This window comes from Stegodyphus dumicola, chromosome 10 (genome assembly GCF_044657685.1).
Source record: "Stegodyphus dumicola isolate Sdum_Otavi_A_Nest chromosome 10, ASM4465768v1".
In the NCBI taxonomy this organism is placed as follows: domain Eukaryota; kingdom Metazoa; phylum Arthropoda; class Arachnida; order Araneae; family Eresidae; genus Stegodyphus; species Stegodyphus dumicola.
Window position 1 is genome coordinate 131,584,391 of NC_140777.1, and position 18,924 is coordinate 131,603,314.

Consider the following 18,924-nt stretch of genomic DNA (forward strand, 5'->3'; position numbering starts at 1 on the left):
GTCTGGGGTTCGACTTTCGGTCATAGCACTGCATATTTTTTGACATCTTGAGAAACTTAAATGTCTCTACAATTTAACTCTGGCAAATTGCATTTTTTAATATTTCCTGGTAGTTCCTATTTTTGAATTTTATTTCTGTTTTAATCAATTACACTGGTACTGCATTGCTAACTAAAAAAATACAGTTATTGCATTTAATAAATTTCTTAATGATTTTTAATTTCTTAATGATTCGATTCATAACTTTTACTAAATTATCACACCCAAGTAGCTTTGCTTCTGCAAACAAAAGTTACTCAACAGTGTCTGCAACAATGCTTCTACCGCTTCTCCAGAAAACGGCAAAGCGAGACATTTGTCTATGTCAACAAAAAGCACACCCTTATATTGACTCTACAATGTTTGCTTTAGAACAATATTCTGGGAATGCTGCCTTTGTCTAAGTTGGATATATCACGATTAGCTCTTCTTGCACGGGTTTCTGGAGGGTACTTTATCTTTTCTTTTATCTTCTGCATCTTTCATCTACATCATTTGCACAATTCTATAACATTCTTCTGTGAATCTGCGTGAGTCTGCTATTTTATCTAGTCTTCATACAATGCAAGAAATCAAGAACACCTATTAAAATGAAAATTTTGGTTATAAAATACCAATATTTTGCCCAGTTCTATGTTATTACGTATGAAAACATGAGTAGCATTCATATGTAATTACCAACTCCTTTAACTCTAAAGCTAGGCATTTTTTGCATTACATTAGCTCAATTTCATTCATATTAAATACATATAATTGATATTTCAGCTTTGATTAATCCGTTATTTTTGGAAAACTCTTTGCATGAGTTTTTAAGTAAAGTCATCAGTTAGTTGAAAAGACACTGTAAGCTGCATTCTGGCCACTAACATTCTCAAAAAAAAAAAAAATCTAATAACATCTTTTGAATTATTATACTGAAATCTTTTGGACTAGGCTTATTGCAATATGACGTGATCCCGACGAATTTTCTATCACTTCTGCGACTACCTTCTTTTACGGATAACTGTTGACTGACTACGCAAAGTTTCTGTAACAGTCACCACTGCGAGACTTATCAGCGCTAATATATTTTTTGTATATATATTTTGAATCGGCAGTCCTTTTATCAGATAAATACATCCATGTTCAAAAGGTTTGCAGAAAATGCTTTTTAGGGCAGTTCCGTTGACGAGTAAAACTTACTATACTAGCTAATTATTTTCGAAGTAATAATCCTCGGAGAAAACAAGCCACTTCCAAAGAGTCTGACATTTCTGGAAATATTAAAAAAAGGTCTCTTTTGGTATGTATAATAAACCTGCTATAGAACATCATTCTGAATAACCCGAAATGTCTGCAAACGTTGACCTCGAATAAACTCATGTCAATAAGAAAGCCAGGATACACAGCCACGACTTCATAGTCACAGGATGAGAAGTCTGGCATAATAAAGCAAGACAGGGACATGCTTATGATTAAGTTTCTTTGCTCAACATTCTTTGCTCAAAATGCGATTTCACGGGGAACAGTCGAAAGATGCTGTAGAGACATTAGGTTATTTTAAACAGCAGATGTGAAAAATGTGCAATGCCCTCGTCGGTACTCGAACCTGGACCTTTTGACTACGCGCCGAGTGTGCTACTGTTACAGCACGAAGGCATACAGAAAGGAGAGATAAAATGCTTTAACTCTGTTTGTATTTCAACAGGAACTACATTTTCCCCGAATGCTGTTTCTTTACACAGTTCTTTCATAGACAGCCGCTTTCTGATAGGCACTTCAAAAGTACAGTTTTCACGAACATGACATGATTTTTCCGCGAAACCTTTGAACACAGGTGTATTAAAATGCAATATACTACTAATCAATTTCTCTCTATCGCAGCCCATATAAAATCGCATATATAAATCACTTCGTCTCCTGTGTCCTGCAGACTACATAACGATTTACAGAACTTGATCTTTTCATCTTCTGACTGCTTCTGTAATGTTCCAGATGAAAAAGCTTATGAGATTTATCGCATAGTTAACAAGTTTATCTGAGTTTCGATTTACTCTACTTATGCAAGAAATATAAGAAAACTTCTGAAACACAATAACCCTTATGAGATGGTTCCTTTGTGTGTATGATCTCTAATGGAGTGATTTTTTTTAAATGTTCTACTTTTTAAAGATGTTTAAAAAGTAGAACTGAATAGCCCTCGGGAGGGGGAGAAGGAAAGGCGTAACCAGGTCGTTAGTCAGCTGATCTTTCGCTTTTTTTCAGCTAACTATGGAAGTAAAGAGAGAAGAAAAGACAAAGCAGCAGAGACGCCGGTAATAATTACTGCGCAGCTTTCTAGTGAAAGGAGAAAGGAGAAAAAATACAGGCGGGATTGAAGTAAGGTGGAGTGGTTCCATTTGTTATCCGGCTAGAAAAGCTTTTTTTTAATACATTTTACAAAGATCCGTCTAATGTACAAGACAGTTTTCTCCGGCTTAAAGATTAAGGCTTAAACATTTTTCTCAACTTGAGAAGATTTAGAAAAACTGGTATAGGAAAGTCGACTTTCATTTTTGAAAAATAAAGAGAAATAAAAGATATTTTCTAAACGTTTTCGTAAAAATTATAACGTCCACATTATGGTGAATAATTATAGAAAATAATTAATGCAATAATAGATATTTCTGCATATTTATTTACATGTAATATATTTTTTAATCTTCACTTGTGTAATCTAGGTTTCAAATGCGTAATAGTTTTATATTAATATCACATAACAAAACACTGCTGAATATTTGGTATTTTGTACTTCATTTGACAAAATGAACAATTCAAAGGGTAATCTACTTCCGTTGTTACCTGAGCTTAAACATAAAATGTGAACTTGTTTTTGCACACATACAAAACCAAATTCACATTTCTAATCTTTATCCAGATTATTATTATATTCATTCGCCTTATATTTATTTATTTTTAATCTTAATCCACATTTGTAATTGTGACACACAGCAAACACCATGTGAATAAGTTAACTCATACGCTAAAATAAAATAACTTGAATGAATAGATTTTTAATTGCTAACATAAATCAAAAACGAGTATTTTTCGATTTTTTTTTTTTTTTTTTTTTTTTTTTTAAATTTCATTCGTAATAAAAATGTAAGTATCGGTAATTTTTCTATTTCATTCGGAATAAAAATTTAAGTATCAATATTATTATACAAGGCGAATCACACAGAATTGAATCCAAAATATGTTTCTAGTAAATATGGAAACAAAGCAAAGCAGCTACAGAAAAATTTGGAAACTCCTACGTTTATACGTAATATTTGTACGCATAACATATTATACAGATATTATCCACCAGTCTAATCTACTGAAGTAGCGGTCATCCATATGTTCATACAGGGATGCATGCTTCCAGCTGTTTAGCATAATATACCACATTAGTATTATCTTATATGTAATAGTCTTAAGTTTTCCAATGGCTGTTAAGTAAAATTCCCACCTACCAACAGCCTAGTGGATAAGACCGTTGAACACTGGTCATTCGGCACAAATTCAAATCTCTGCGAATAAACTGTATTGTTGTTTCGTGACATTCATCAAGAGTAAACAAATGTCAGTAAGTTTATCTTAAAACGCCCTCCACAAAGGCATTTCTTCCCTAAAGCAGAAAGCCCTCCGATGTTCCTTTACAGTTTAATTGAACAAACAAAATTTCTTCTTAAGGTAATCCAAAGGCATCCACAGTTTAAGAAAATACAACAAACGAATTTAAGTAACCCTGTTAGCGTAGCGATAGTGGTGATAACTCAACTTCTTGCGATTACGCAGGCGTAAAAAAAAATCCCTCTATTCTCGACACCGAATTTCAAAGATATTTGGCACGTCACATCCACGCCTTGCTGTAAATATGCCTACGCCAGCTGCATATTGCCTGATCCATCGCTATACCTAATAAACAACCACTACATCGAGTTTTTAAAATCTAAGTAGCGTTGCATTAGCATAAGAAATGAAAATTAATTTCAACACGTGACATACTGCGTATTTATTCGATATATAGCAAGTTATGTTTATTAATTCTCAACAGTATTTGGCCAATTATCATTAATCTGTACCATAAATTCTGGATCAGGTTCTACATTTCTGTCTGCTTTAATTATAAGCAGAAGATGAAAAGGCGATGTCGACGCTATAAATTTCCTTCATAAATACAAGTAATAGAATCTGGAATCAAATGTCATCTGGAGCTTGAGAGATTTCACGAGAAAGAAAAAGGTTCTTTACGGTACGCAGCAGGGAATGTCCAGGAAGGATAGCACAGTATGTAGTATGAGATCATCCTTAATCAGGTAACAGGTAGGGCCGAATTTAGACTTGATGAAGCCCTATGCTATTTGAGATACGGGGGATCTTTATAAATCTGTTATATAATATCTATACTATATTTTAATTTTTAACAAACCCCACGAAAGTGAGGGGGGTAAGCTACAACTTGTGTAGCTTATATGTAAATCCTGCATTGGTAACAGGTGTGGCTTGGGTAAGTTGATTGAAAATGGCTTTCAGTCCCCAAACGTGTTTGGTAACTGAACAGTACACGTCTGCTCTTTATCAACTGAAAGCAACTAGTCGATCAACATATTTCTTTTGGGGTTGCGCTAAATCGCAAGGAAGACGCAAGACCTGGTCAATCGAAGGTAATCGTTACCCTGAATTCATGGTACAAGTGAATTAATACGTGACGACGTACCATAGAGTGAATTTCGCAGTTGGAATGTCATTTTCAGGCAGAATACTCATCAACATATATGTCACCCGGCTGGAGGCGAATTAATGCGATACATCCCAATACTGAGTATACCATTTCTCACTGCGTGACGTCATGAACCTGTTGCTATCCCATAATACCAGGTAAAGTAAAAGCTACATCTGACTATTCTGTACCCTTACCACAGCAGTATTCAGCGTCGTCGTCGTCGTCGTCACCTCTTTGCTTGGCAATATTAATAATTTGTATATTTCATCGATATATTTCAATTTTATATCATATGATATGCTTCAATCTTATCAGTACCGATATATATATATCGATATATATATATATTATTACAATTTTTGAAATATTTTGCGCCTTAAGACATATAAGCACCTTCGGTTATTCTGTTCCAAGCAAAGTTTTAATACATTTATTTATATAAATTAGACAACAAAAAAATCCCTTCTAAAATTATTCGTATTGCATTATTTTTGCCTCTTTTAATTTCATTTTCCTCGGACAGCGAAAAACTATTCTTCTTCAATCAAAACTTTTTCTTCTTTAAGTCTTTAATAAAGAGGATGGGAAATCGATAAATCGGACTGCTCAAGTAGCTAAAAAGACAAAACAAAAAAACCATCGTTCGCCTAGGTTTGTAATTGCTTAAGAATCATAAAATAAAGAAACCCCGTCTGCTTAAAACAGAAGGAAGAGACTACTTAAAGTCCTTACGCATAAAAGACTAAGTTTTTTTATAGATTTCCTCAGGGAACTAAAATTTCTCCATTTTTTATTAGTAACTTTACCGGATATTTGATTTTCAATAAACTAACACAGATTCCTTATTAAAATCTTAAGTATCTTTTTTTCCATTAATATATTTTGAGAGCCAGATTCATTACAGCTCTAATATTCAAACATATCTAATACTCACAAATCTTATTTTACCACAGGTCATAAATAACAAGAAACATTTTAGTTCTTCTCTAATAAATTTTATCCGCATTTTCTAATAAAAATACTTCAAAAGAATTGCCCTCTTTTGCGTCACAATATCTCTAGCAATGTGAAATCAAAATGCACTGTCGGACATTTCAAATACAACTTCACACTTTATGCCCTATCAATCAATGAGTAGAATACCTAGTTAATAAGTTATTACCGACGAATTCCTTAACATGCAAGATAAAATTACATAAAATTAGAATTATATAAATAAATCAAACAAGCATTAAGAGCAATTATTTATAGCGAATAAATCCAAATAGCATAATACAGACACAATTATTTCTGGATGTGCAGCTAATAAAGCAAAGCAATAAAAGATAATCCCAACTATTTCGGATGTGCAATAAAAACAATACTCAAAACTTCGGATTTACTCGAATTAACAGCATTTTATTTACTAGCTATTGTGCAAATTATAAAACAGCATTACTTAACGCTCCCTCTTCAACGTTCTCACCAAATACAATCATACTACTAAACACTCAAACATCTTCTTCCATCAAACTTCCAAAAGATTTATTTAATTTAATTAAGAGTTATTTTATATTCAATCAGCTTTCCTACTGCTCTTGCTTTCAACTCATACTTTCTTGCCAGAATGCAAATTAAGTAGAGCAGGTATATTCAAATGAATGAAGTTAGTATTTAAGGGAAAACGAAATAAGAGCGTGTTCTGGCTGCTTGAAGGCCACGTTGATACCTTTGATTCTATAGATATTAGATTTCTGCAGCGTCGAGCTATTCTTGCATATATTCCACATAGCCATTCTTGCCACGTTGTTCACGCCAACTTTCGAGTCAGAGCCAACTTGTGCGATAGTTAAGTCACACCTAACTTTATTAATGTTTAAGTTATTCATTGCCTTTTCAGTTAAGCCAAATGTGTTGGCTTTTGCAAGCTCGAATTGGTGCGACTGTTAACTTTATTTGACTCCTGACTTTATATTACTTAAAAGAACTTGGTGATAATTCACCAAACAGTCTTCAATGTTGAATACATTTTATGATAGGAAAGAAAGTACGACGTTACAAGGTAATGTATTCTAGATTGTAAAAATTGTACTATTAACAATAGTCTAAATACAGTTACGCAAAATCAAGCTTTGCATACTGGATTACATTAAGATGATCAGCTATACATTTGCCTCTCAACGACATTCTATTTCAGCGCCTTTTATAACGTGATTGACCAAATACTTTTTCGTTCTTAAATCAAACGAAAATGCGAATTAAACTTATGAAAGAAACTGTGGTAGCTTAAAATAAACCCTGCAAAGTCAACACTATAGCATGCCGCGAACCACCCAAGAGAAGAACTGGCACGAACACATCAATTAGATCCTTTCCCTTCTTCTTTTAGCTCCAGCTAATTTAAAATCTAAACAAAACAAGGTTCTTCTCCTGAAGATGAAAGAGAAGTGTGCTCTTGCACCTCCTGTCCCTCACAGAATAATAAAGGATGAGTCAGATGACGTCTTAACAAAAGGAAGCTACCCTGTGCACTTCCTGTAATAGGAAGCACAGAGGGGACACAGCGGGAAGTACCATTGTCACTGTCACTCTTCACGCAGGAGGGAATCCACTGTTGCAGTTTAATAGATATCGCACGTAAAGGAAGATTTATCTTTGAACCTGCAAGATAAGTCTTACTAGGCTGCCTTTATAAAAGCTAACAACTAACTCACAGCATGAATTTTTAGTAATGCAAATCTAAAAGAAATGATCTGAAGAAGACGACTTTCACAATCCTCTTTTCTGTTAATCAATTTATACGTAATTTTCTATAATTTGCAAACTACATTCAGTTAAAAAAATATGCAATAAACCGCATAACATTACACACTTTTTAATTACACATATACTAAAAAAATGTTTAAAATAATATTTGATGCAGTCAAAATATGTAAAATAACTCAAGTCTATTTCAGCTTTTCAGTACTTTTACCACTTTCTAAGCCACGAAAATGTAGATCAGGAAAGCTATTAGCTTTACAAAATTATAATAATTAAACACTTTTAATAATTTAATAAATTGATTACATGGCGCAGAGATTATTTATAGTGATGACATAGTCGAGGAAATAAAATTCATTAATTCACATAACACATAACATCATAAGTCACAAACGGTCATTAAGTAAGTCACAAACTGATAAGATATAAGATATATTTGAAAATAGCAGTTAGTACAATGTATGTGTGTTTGGCAAGACCATCCTAGCTTCAGATATTAATTTCGCTAGTAGCTAAATACCAGTTGCACTTGCGTAATTTAGTTTGAAAATGCGGATGGAACTCGATGACTGTAAAAGACAGGAGCAACACGCTGTTAATCCCTTTTTAGAGGAAGAGGAGGGGTTAAAGAGCTTTCTGAGAAAGTTGTTCATAATGGAATGTATCCTGTGTATGGAATTTGTGTATGTTGCGTAAAGCAATGCACAAATGGTTCAAGGAATGTTTTCACGGCTGCTCCAAAGTGTGCAATGAAACCCGAAGACGCGACGTGTTCACACTGAAGCAGATTCAGCAGCGCAGTGGGTGAAGAAACTGATTCAAGGACTATAATGTATGCTATAACAATAGTAATAACATAACGTGTTTGGTCCAATAAAAAAGTCTTGAGCGAAAACACTCTGGACAAGATGAAAATGTTCAGGATGTAAATCTAATTTGGCTGTGACAGCAACAATATTTTTTGAATTTTATGAATTTTTAAGAATTTTATGCAGCTGGTGTTGAAACACTGATAAAATGATGGAAGGTTGTTTTGTTTTCTTGTTACGCATCATTTTTTTTTTAATAGAGATGTGAAAAATGTGCAATGCCCTCGCCAGAACTCAAACACTGGACCTCTCGAATATGCGTCGAGTATGCTTCCAATTGCACAACGAGGGCATGCAGAAAGGAGGGAGAAAATACCACATATACTCTCCCCTTTTAAAAGGCGCCACTTGTAGAGTCATCATTTTTTAAAATCAGGAGACATGAAAAATGTGCAATGCCCTCGCCGGGATTTGAACCCTGGACCTCTCGAATACGTGTCGTGTATGCTACCAATTACACAACGAAGGCATGCGGAAAGGAGGGAGAATAACTCACAGTCTTTTGGGACGTTTTAATTGATTTTCCTTCGACCAATCAGGAAGGACATTCTAATGGAAATAGTCTCCCAGTCACATTACACTAGAAAAGTCTCGAAACTGTCTAAAAATTAGGATCACATTCTTACTGATACCCTATGATATGTAATGAAGACAAGGTATTAAGCATTCCGTGACCTTATATTCAACCTCTGCAGACGGTGCTGAAAACGAAATATAACAACAATAAACCTCCAGATCTCAAATCTGTACTCGAACGTGGGATTAAATGCAATGCACGCGATACAATATGTCGTGTGCTTCGTCACAAGAAAAAATATTAAAATCACGTTAATTTCAACTACTACTTAACTCTCTGTGACGCGTGAATTTACCACAACTTTAATACGTAAACGTAAATTTTGCATAAAAAGAATAATTGCAATAATTTTGATACAGCTTTTACATACTTTTGAAGTTCAGTTAAAATTATGTCAAAAATAAATTAGAAACAAATTTAATACTAAATATTGAAATTTAACAACACCTTTGAATTAATGTAAAATATTGAAACAATATAAAATATTTTTGTATTTATTTTAGAAATTGAAAGGATGTCAGTATAAATGTCATATTAAAATCTCATAAAATTCAACCGATGTTTCATACTAAATTCAAATTAGGCCATTCGGTGTATTCTCAGAGAAACTATTAGTATAGCAATTTTCTTCGGAAACAGATGGAAAATGAAGCTGTGTAATGTCATATAAATGCTGTCTATTTAACCAGCCCTCTTTCTCTGAGAGGAGATATATACAAAAATTAAATCAAAGCATAATAACACATTTATATCTCCATTCTTTCACTAATAGCTACAAATAAATTTCAAAAGTAAATAAAGAAACGGAAAACATAAATAAATAAACAGCTCTTTATGTTTATATAGTAAGAGCATGAGTAATACTGAAAATATGCCTTTCTATTCTAAACTTTTTCAGAAAAGTCACAACGCGTGAAATTACAATAATTTACTTTTACTCTTAGAGGGCGTTAGTGTTATATCAGTACTAACTAAATAAACACTCACTTGATAAAGTCTACATTGACTACTGAATTGACTAAAACTGAAATTCACACACATACATATTTTACTAACTTCTCTTCAATTTTTACGATTTCCATACTGCTTATTCAGCTAGATCCTTCGTTACCCCATTATTTCAAAGCGTAATATTTTCTGTTACAACTAATTGTAATTTTTTACCATAATTAATGTAATTTTCTTATCATAAAAATTTTGACAATTTTAATGAAGATTTTTACAATAACTAAAAAATACTGTAACGGCAAAAATTAATTTCAACAAAATAGAAATAATACAATAGTTCTGCGGCGCACTGTTATATTTCTTCAGATTCTTAGTAGTCGCACGATTGTTTTTTCGTCAAGTATTTGTGAGAAAAATAGACACGCTTTTCTAGAATGAATGGCCGCCGTAACTGCGGCTATAAATACACCGCAGGTTTTTGGAAGACACTAAATCGAAGCGATATCCAACCGCAAACAACGCCCTCACATCCTAAGCACACCCGATGAATCAGTGACACTGGCGGACAGTGACACATGGTATTTACCGAGCTCATACTCAAACAGATATGAACTGCGAAGAAGATGAAAAGGACGAAAAAGGTAGCTAAAATATAAAACAGTCCTTCCAACGCTTATCCACATGGGCAGAGTGATGGACAAATAGAAAGAAATAAAAAATTTCAAAACTAAAAACTATTCCTTAGGGCACCTTCTACCCTTTGAAAACTGTTTTTTTTTTACTCCAGACAGTAGGGATTTATCTGTAAGATTGAGTGCAATGTCGATAAATCTGCCATTAAGCACACAGACCGGGCATTTTTTCCCCGTCTTAAAAAGCCCTTTTTTTAATGTTGGATCTCTTTTAGTTTATATTTATTTTTTCAATAAACGATAAGAGAGAAGATAAGTAGATCAAAGCAATCTTTCTTAGCAGATCTTAAAGTCTTTAGTTTTTTAATATAATACTCTTTAGAGCTAAGTCGCTAACACGACTTTTTGAACAACGACCAAAAAAAAGCTCACAATAGGTTAGAAAAAGCACATGAAATTTTTAGATCCATATAGAATTACTCTACTGCTGTCACTTCCTTATCCAAAAAGAAAACTATTCCGTTTTTGTGCCTTCTGTACAGTTCTGAAGAAACATTCATCTGCAACACACAGTTCCACAGTTATTTCGCATTTTTTCATGTTGCAATGAACATAAATTTGATCGTCGTCCAGTTCTGTTATTCTAAGCATTATCCTGAATCTTAATATTTCCAGCATAACGTTCTATAATAACGTTTAACATTTCTTAGAGGTCTACCAATTACAAGGAAGACTTATAAGGTCTGTGATAGTTCTAAACTAACAGATAGGTGTTTTTTTTTTGGGGGGAGGGATCTTATTATCAAGTGAGTCCATTTCAAAAACACAAATATAAGCAATACGTATTAATATTCAGAAAAGGTCACCTATTCCAGTGCGCAATAATCATGAAGCTATGAAAAAGACACCTCGCGGTTTTTAATCTTCCACCAGCCATGTTTGTCACGAATTTGGTATAAACGTAAATAATTTTAGTGATATTATATGTGAAACTGTATTATCTTTTGTATAATGTAATAGGAAATGCTTAAAAAAGACAAAGCTCTCCCGAAAAAATAAGATTACAAAGGTAAGTCTATTGAACATTAAAGATAAATGGCTGTCTTGCTAAATTGGCGAGATGTCGGCAAGCTGGCGATGAATTTTTGTCGCCAAACTTGGTGACTATTTGGCGCGGTCCCTATAACTTTGATTGGTACTGTACCTGAATAACTATAATTGATCCCTGTATGTACTTGTAACCATATCTAGCTCTTATATGTAATTTAAACCATATGTGCCTTCCATTTTGAGAAATTGAATCGACTAAAGATTTCTCGGCGGCAGGATGAAAATTACATAAACCCGAAAAGAACATCATTTCGCAGTTTTTCAATTCAGTGTTGAGATTAGTATTGAGAGTACTGGAGTTACTGGAGATCTCGGTGCGAGCTTTGTATTTAACTTTCTTGGATTGTATTGTATTGGATTATTTAATTATGGCAAAGCACACAAGAGTTATCTGCCTAAAGAAAGGAATGCCTTCGTGGAGGACTTTCTAAGGGAAACTGGCTCGTATACACGTTACACATGGGGAAAACCACGAAAACGCCCATGCAGCTAGCCCATTCGCGGGATTCGAACCTCGGACCAAACTACCAGTGTTCAACGTCTTTACCGCTCGGCCGCTGGTGGGACATTTAACGTTCTTAGTAGTTTAAAGTGGTAACTACTGATTGCGCTGTCGTACTGAGAACATTTATGCATAAATTTCAGAACTGTAAAGTGTTTCTTTTGGAAAAATAAATTACATAAAGCTGTCATCGGTTCTGTGTGCATTCAGTCCATTCCGAACCCATAGGCACGCAATAACACATTCATAAATATTTTCCAACACCTTCAAGTAAATACATATACGAGCATTCTGAAACGTACCTACATAATTAAGGCGTTAAATTTTAAATAAGCGATTCACCATGTCAAATGGTACGGACGTTGTGAAAATATAATAGAAAAATTTGTCTATTTCGTGGCGATTACTAATTCAAGTCTTGGTCTCTTAGAAATGTACCTTAGTCTGTCCTCCGAATAGATAATCCAATATGAAAATGCAGCAATGTCGTCGCTAATGATTATTCAGCATTCCTAAACACTGAGGTAATTTTTATTATTCTAATTAGATGCGCAAAAACATTCTGCTAACTGACACTTCCAAAATTATAAATCATGCTTATTTGCACTATAATACTATTTTAATATCTGTTAACTATTTTCTTTAACAGTACTTCCCTTTTTCAGACAACTCGCCAAGTAAATGTTATGATTAGTTAGCGCAAGTAAAGAGAAGTAGAACTATAAAGGAAAAATATTCAGATATTTAACTTGCAATCAACCATTTAAAAATTTCTGCATGTTATAGTTAAAGAAATTTACCTTAAAAGTGATATACTGCCATTCATTTAAATGTTGCATTTTATTCCAGCTTTCAAACAAATGAACTCATAAAACTTAATTTACTGAAGTCATAGCAAACTCTCATCAATCTTATGCAAGTTGATGAAAATTCGTTGCTTGTTTTATTATTTAAGTGTTTCATTTTCAGTATTAAAATGTTAAAAAGTGCTTAACTGTTGCATTTTATAAACAAATATATCAACACAACTTTTTGTTTTGTACCCAGATAACCTAACTTTGAATTTGGACACAACTGTAAGTACACGCTATTTGAAAGCTTACGCGCAGTAAAAGTTTACCTCTGACAACGTACTTACAAAATATTGCACACAAAAGATGTAACCAAACTTCATGTCAGCAGAAGCCACACGCTAGATTTGCTAAAATGTATTTGATTCTTGCAAAGCGCATCACAGCTATCTGCCTAACGGAAGGATGCGTTCGTGCAGAACTCTGTAAAGAGAACTGGCTTGTATTCACATTATACATAGGGAAAACTAGAAAAACAGCCTTGCAGACAACCAGTTCGCCACCATTCGAGCCAGGAGTTCCAGCGTTCAGCGATCTTATATACTCGGTTACTAACTGATGCGTGCTAAATTTCAGTTGCATTCATAGGTTGTTTTGGTTTGGCTTGGTTTAATTAATTATGGCAAAGCACTCGAGGGCTATCTGCCTAAGAGGAAGGATACCTTCGTGGAGGACTTTCTGAGGGAAATTGGTTCATATATACGTTACACATGGGGAAAACCAGGGACGCGCCCATGCAACCGGCCGTTCGCTAGAATTTGAATCCCGGGCCAAATTACCAGTGTTCAGCTACTTGACCGTTTGGGCGCTGGAAGATCCGGTTGCACTCATAAACCACAAATTTAAATCATTTAATATTTCAGTAAAAGAATTTCTTAACAGTGTAGTTATATAGCGGCACTTGGGAATGAGACCGATTATTTTGATATCCAAGATTTAAAAAAAAAAGGGGGGGGGACTATGGCTGGAATGTATAACTGGATTTATACAGAATGGAATTTTTGCTGGGAGTCGTCAAACAAGAAAAAAGAGTTAATGAAAAATATAAAGTTAAACAAGAAGATGAATATTATAAATTGTAATATATAAATCAGGTACTGACTAATCATGGGTGTTTCCCGGTTTATTTTAATCAATTTCACCTACAGAATAATAATAAATGCTTAATTTGTGATAAGTTTGGGGACGCCAGGCACTTCGTCGATGAATGTACGCTTACCCGGAGTGCAAGAGAGACATATATAGAAAGGATTGTAAGGAAGATTTTAAAAGGGACTATTCAAATTTGAAAGATTTTGAAGGGACAATAATGAAAATTATAAATACTAACATAGATAGAATTGAAACTCAACACTGAGACTCAGACTTTGGACATTATATGTTTTTTTTTTTTTTTTTCCCTCCTTATATGCTTTCCCCCCCCCCTCTCTGGACAGTCCTATTTTTTTATCACACGGCTGGCTTGTCCCAGCTAGGAAAATCGGGACTGTGCCCTTATAATAATAATGATAATAATAATAATAAATATAAATTTACAATTCTTGAACTTTGTGTTCAGAAACGTATATTATTACAATATGCAAATTTTTAACTTTTCTGCAGTACATCGAACTCCGCAAGTTGTAGCCAATGTATTGGTTTTTGATGACGCTCCGATAGCCAGTACCTAAGCATTGCCATAGCAATAAATCACAGAAACGGTATTATTTTTCTTTTTTAACACACTGGAGATCAGCACATAACGCATACTTTAAAATTATTACACTATAGTGTAGTTTTGAAAATTATCCACATAAATAAAATCTTGTGAAATACCACAAAGACACAAAAAACCTATGAAATATTTTAGTCGAGATTCCATGTGTTCTCCAACGTTTACGATAATTAGTTTTCTTTAAGCACGGTTTATGAACAAATGCCTTAATCACGTGTGATGACACATCGAAAATCATTATCCCTCCGATTTTTATAACACTTAAAGAATACTACAGTGGCATATAGGCTTGCATATAAAACAGACTCATAACCAAACACAATTACTGGCAGGAATAAATATTTTAAAATGAAATACTGTGCTATGTGAAATACTGTGAAGATTACCAGCTATTTTAATTTTTAAAAATACAAAATATTTATCGGTTTTACTCGATTTACGAACACATTGTTATCCATTTTCAGCAATAACAAATTTTCTCGAATTTTTACTGCGACACATGTTTACTTTTTCATGAATTTTTTAAAAGGGTAAACAGCGCAGTAATTTTCAACAATTGTACTTTTATTTATTTTAATTAATATGTACCTCCACTTACAAAAAGCTAAAAAGAAATTTTAACAATTTTTTTAATTTTGAGCAGTCATGAGAAAAAAAAAATCTAAGACGATTTATAAGGTATTTCTCCCTTTTTCCTAGCGCGCCTTCGTGGTGTAGTGGTTCTGCAGGCTGGGCCGGTATTCCAGAGGTCCGTAGTTCGATTCCCGGCGAAGGCGGTTGCTAATTTTTCATCTCTCCGGCTTTTCCAATTAACCTAATGTCCCTACAGTGGCGCCTGAACTAAAGGGGTGTTGGATGAGGATTCTCCACACCCAGGATTTTGGGTTCCCTAAAAACACCAGTCGCCCTTTAAAAGGGAGAGTATATAAAGTATTTCTCCCGCCTTCCTAGCGTGCCTTCGTGGTGTAGTGGTTCTGCACGGTGGGCTGGTATTCCAGAAGTCCGTGGTTCGATTCCCGGCGAAGGCGGGTTGCTAATTTTTCGTCTCTCCGGCTTTTTCATTTAACCTAATACCTCTACAGATTTTCAAGCTAGCATAAAATCAAAATTCGCAAGTAGAACACTCGCGTATAATCAGCTCCCAGAAATTTAAAAACTATACGCAGATTTACAGAATTTTGAGAACCATCGATATTATTCTTCCCTTTTAATCCCAAATTCTTCTTGTATAGGATTAATAGAAGATCCTTTATTTCATTTAATGTAATAAGGTTTGAAAACATTAATGATTCCATAAATCTTTTAAAAAATTATACAATAAATTTTTTTTTAGGAAAACAGAGAAATATAGCACAAACAGAACCGATCAGTAACAATATCTTAGTTTCTGTTTGAGTAAAATAGTATTAATTTATAAATAATAATACTTTAAAGTGGTGCACAAATTAATGTATTAATCTGAAATCAGTTTTGAAGTTTAAACGTCGAACTGAAGTTTAGTTAAGATATTTAAATAAACTAAATTTTAAATTAATATTTAAAAAATATGTGATAAGCCAATTAACTAACACAGTTTTAAATAAAATGATATCAGTTCCAATCCCCATGTGTTTCCGAAATGAAGAGAGTATAAGTTTTCGGTACGAAACGGAAATTTATTAAATTAAACCAGAAAACGTAATCGTTAACTAAAAAATAAATGGCTTAGTAATTACATAAAACTAATAATTACGTATACTAGTAACAGAAAATAGTATAGAAATGCATTTTTCTTTGTTTCATTCGAGAATGGATTCGAAAGAATAGGAGACTACTCTGTAGTCATGTTTAACTTCTCAAATGATAAATTTTAGTAGTATCAATCTGCAGGTTCGAAACACTATACAAACGAAATAAATAAGTAAGACTTTGTAAAAAGCCCATTCCGTTATAAGATTTGGGTGTGCAGAAATGACTATAGTGTTTTGCAGTTTGGGTTCTTGGTCGTTCATCAGTGACATTATGATACTTTATAACAGAAAATGAATATATATATTTAATTGAATGCATTATATATTAACACTTAAATCACGTCATAAAAATAGCTTAAAAGTGGATAGTTGCACACAATAAAATGGTAAAAAGGGTTAAAATTTGCCAAAACTAACGTCGTATTTAATATTGATATTAAACGAACATGTATCACTGAGATCTCAAAAAACGTTGTCATTCAAAACTACTATTCTTTTGTTTAACACATAAATTTGAAAAGAAAATCTGAAAGCAGGAATAAAAAGTATAGTTTTAAATATTCCTGTTAAATGTAATGACTAAGAAAAATAATTATATTCAAACGCAGTAGTTTTTAGCAGCTATACTTTTACTTATTTTAATTAATATGTACCTCTATTACAAAAAGCTAAAAAAATTGTAAAAGAAATTTTTAATTTTGAGCAGTAATGAGAAAAATATCTAAGAGGATTTTCAAGCTATCGTAAAAACAAAACTCACAAGTAAAACACGAGCGTGTAAAGAATTCCCTCAGCTATAAAAAATATTATGCATAGAAAGATTTTTCAAGAGTTATTAAGTACCTTTCCAGGGAAAAAAATGAAACCATGCTTTGAGAATTTAATGCAAGAATATCGTCACGTATTAGAAAATATTCTTATGAAAAGCTACAAAAAAAGTAAACAAGTACACATAAAAAAAAAGAAACTAGTAGAGGATTATGAAAATATTTACGAAAATTTTTCGTTTAAAGAACTTTTTAACAAAATTCTAAAAAATAGTTTCTGAAAAGAATCTTAAGAAAGCTGCACCGCTCTCAGTGGAAAAGCGCTAAACAGAAAACTGATCATGATAAAGATCTTTTCAGAAATTTCTTCGTATATATATTTTCATGAATATGATTACCCCCTCCCTAAAAAAAAGCGAATTCAGTCTGTAATTTTTTAAACAAAGGTGTGTGTATAATATCTATATAAAATACATTAACTATTATAATTACTCATAAAACATTTTAATACGTTTTGAAAAAATTCGTCTTAGCATAAAAACACCATAAAAATCTTCCTAGGGCAACACAAAAAAGCACAATGTTTTCTTTTAACCAGCGCTTTGCTATTTGCACGAAAAGTCATCTTCTCAAATAATAATTCCTGCAATAATCACGAAAACAAAAAAATACTTCACCAAGTGATGATCCAACACAGTCCCCACAAAAATAATCTCTCTCATGCCGGACAGGAAAAATAAAAACATAATCAAAAGATGACCATGCGAAAGCTTCTATTAAAAGAAATTGAAGAATACTATTAAATATTTCGCTTTAAATTAAAAGCACGGCGAAGAAACTTTCTATAATAATCTCAAACCCGTGTCTTCCTAAATAAACAGAATTTATAAATTACACTCCTCTCGAGAAATTTATGATCAAACGCAGATGTACGTGACATACTTTCCCATCAGATAATCACTTAACATGCGAATCAAAGTTTACAACAGAAAATAAAACTTCGAAGCTTATTAGAGTAAAGCCGTCTGGAAAAGAATGTAATTCAGTTGAAAACTGAGAATATTTCCAAACTATATTGATTTATAAGGAATTATTTTCGCTGTCTCATTTTAATAATGAATGCGAGGTACAAACATTGACGATTCCATCCTTGACAAATAGAACATGAACATTAAAGTTGTCATTAGGATCTCAGTACATTACCTCTGTGGTGCCGAATCCTAGTTTCACCAGGTGCCCACGGATATCTGGGATGGTGCCGGTAACTGGCGGCAAGCCCCACGCAGCACCAAGCCAGCATGACAGTAAGCATGCTTTCTCCTTTATCCGCGATGCTATCCGCGAAGCGAGCGGCTATCCGCAGACGGTAGCATCACTACTTACCAACCGTTATACTACTTAACTGAACGCGGAGCACGAGCTGCTAACCTTATGTACCACAGGCTACAAAGTTGCGAAGAAAGGATGCGAGATGGCGTGGAAGACATAATATTTGGGGGACTGATGGCGCCATCTGTAGACAGAAATCGAAATTACAAGTACAAAACTAAAAATTCGATTTGGAAGAGCGGTGAAATATCGATGACTTCGCGAAAAATTGTGCAAAGTAGGGAAATACGGGTGACGGCTTGGAATTCCGCGAAGAAGCGAAATAGTACAGAAATTCTTCAGAATAAATTCAAAAAATAAGAAATAGCGATGGCTGTTGTCCAAATTC

The 18,924-nt window shown here is 33.5% G+C and overlaps 1 protein-coding gene across 1 annotated transcript in view; it reads right to left on the bottom strand.

Annotated features, from left to right (window-relative positions):
- LOC118195683 (semaphorin-2A-like) overlaps positions 1–18,637 on the bottom strand; it is a 625,034-nt gene extending 606,397 nt beyond the window's left edge. The window contains exon 1 of the mRNA XM_085825552.1: positions 18,411–18,637. Within this exon, the coding sequence (XP_085681678.1) occupies positions 18,411–18,519 (109 nt within the window). The 5' untranslated portion in view covers positions 18,520–18,637. The remainder of the gene's footprint in view (positions 1–18,410) is intronic.
- Between the last annotated feature and the right edge of the window lie 287 nt (positions 18,638–18,924).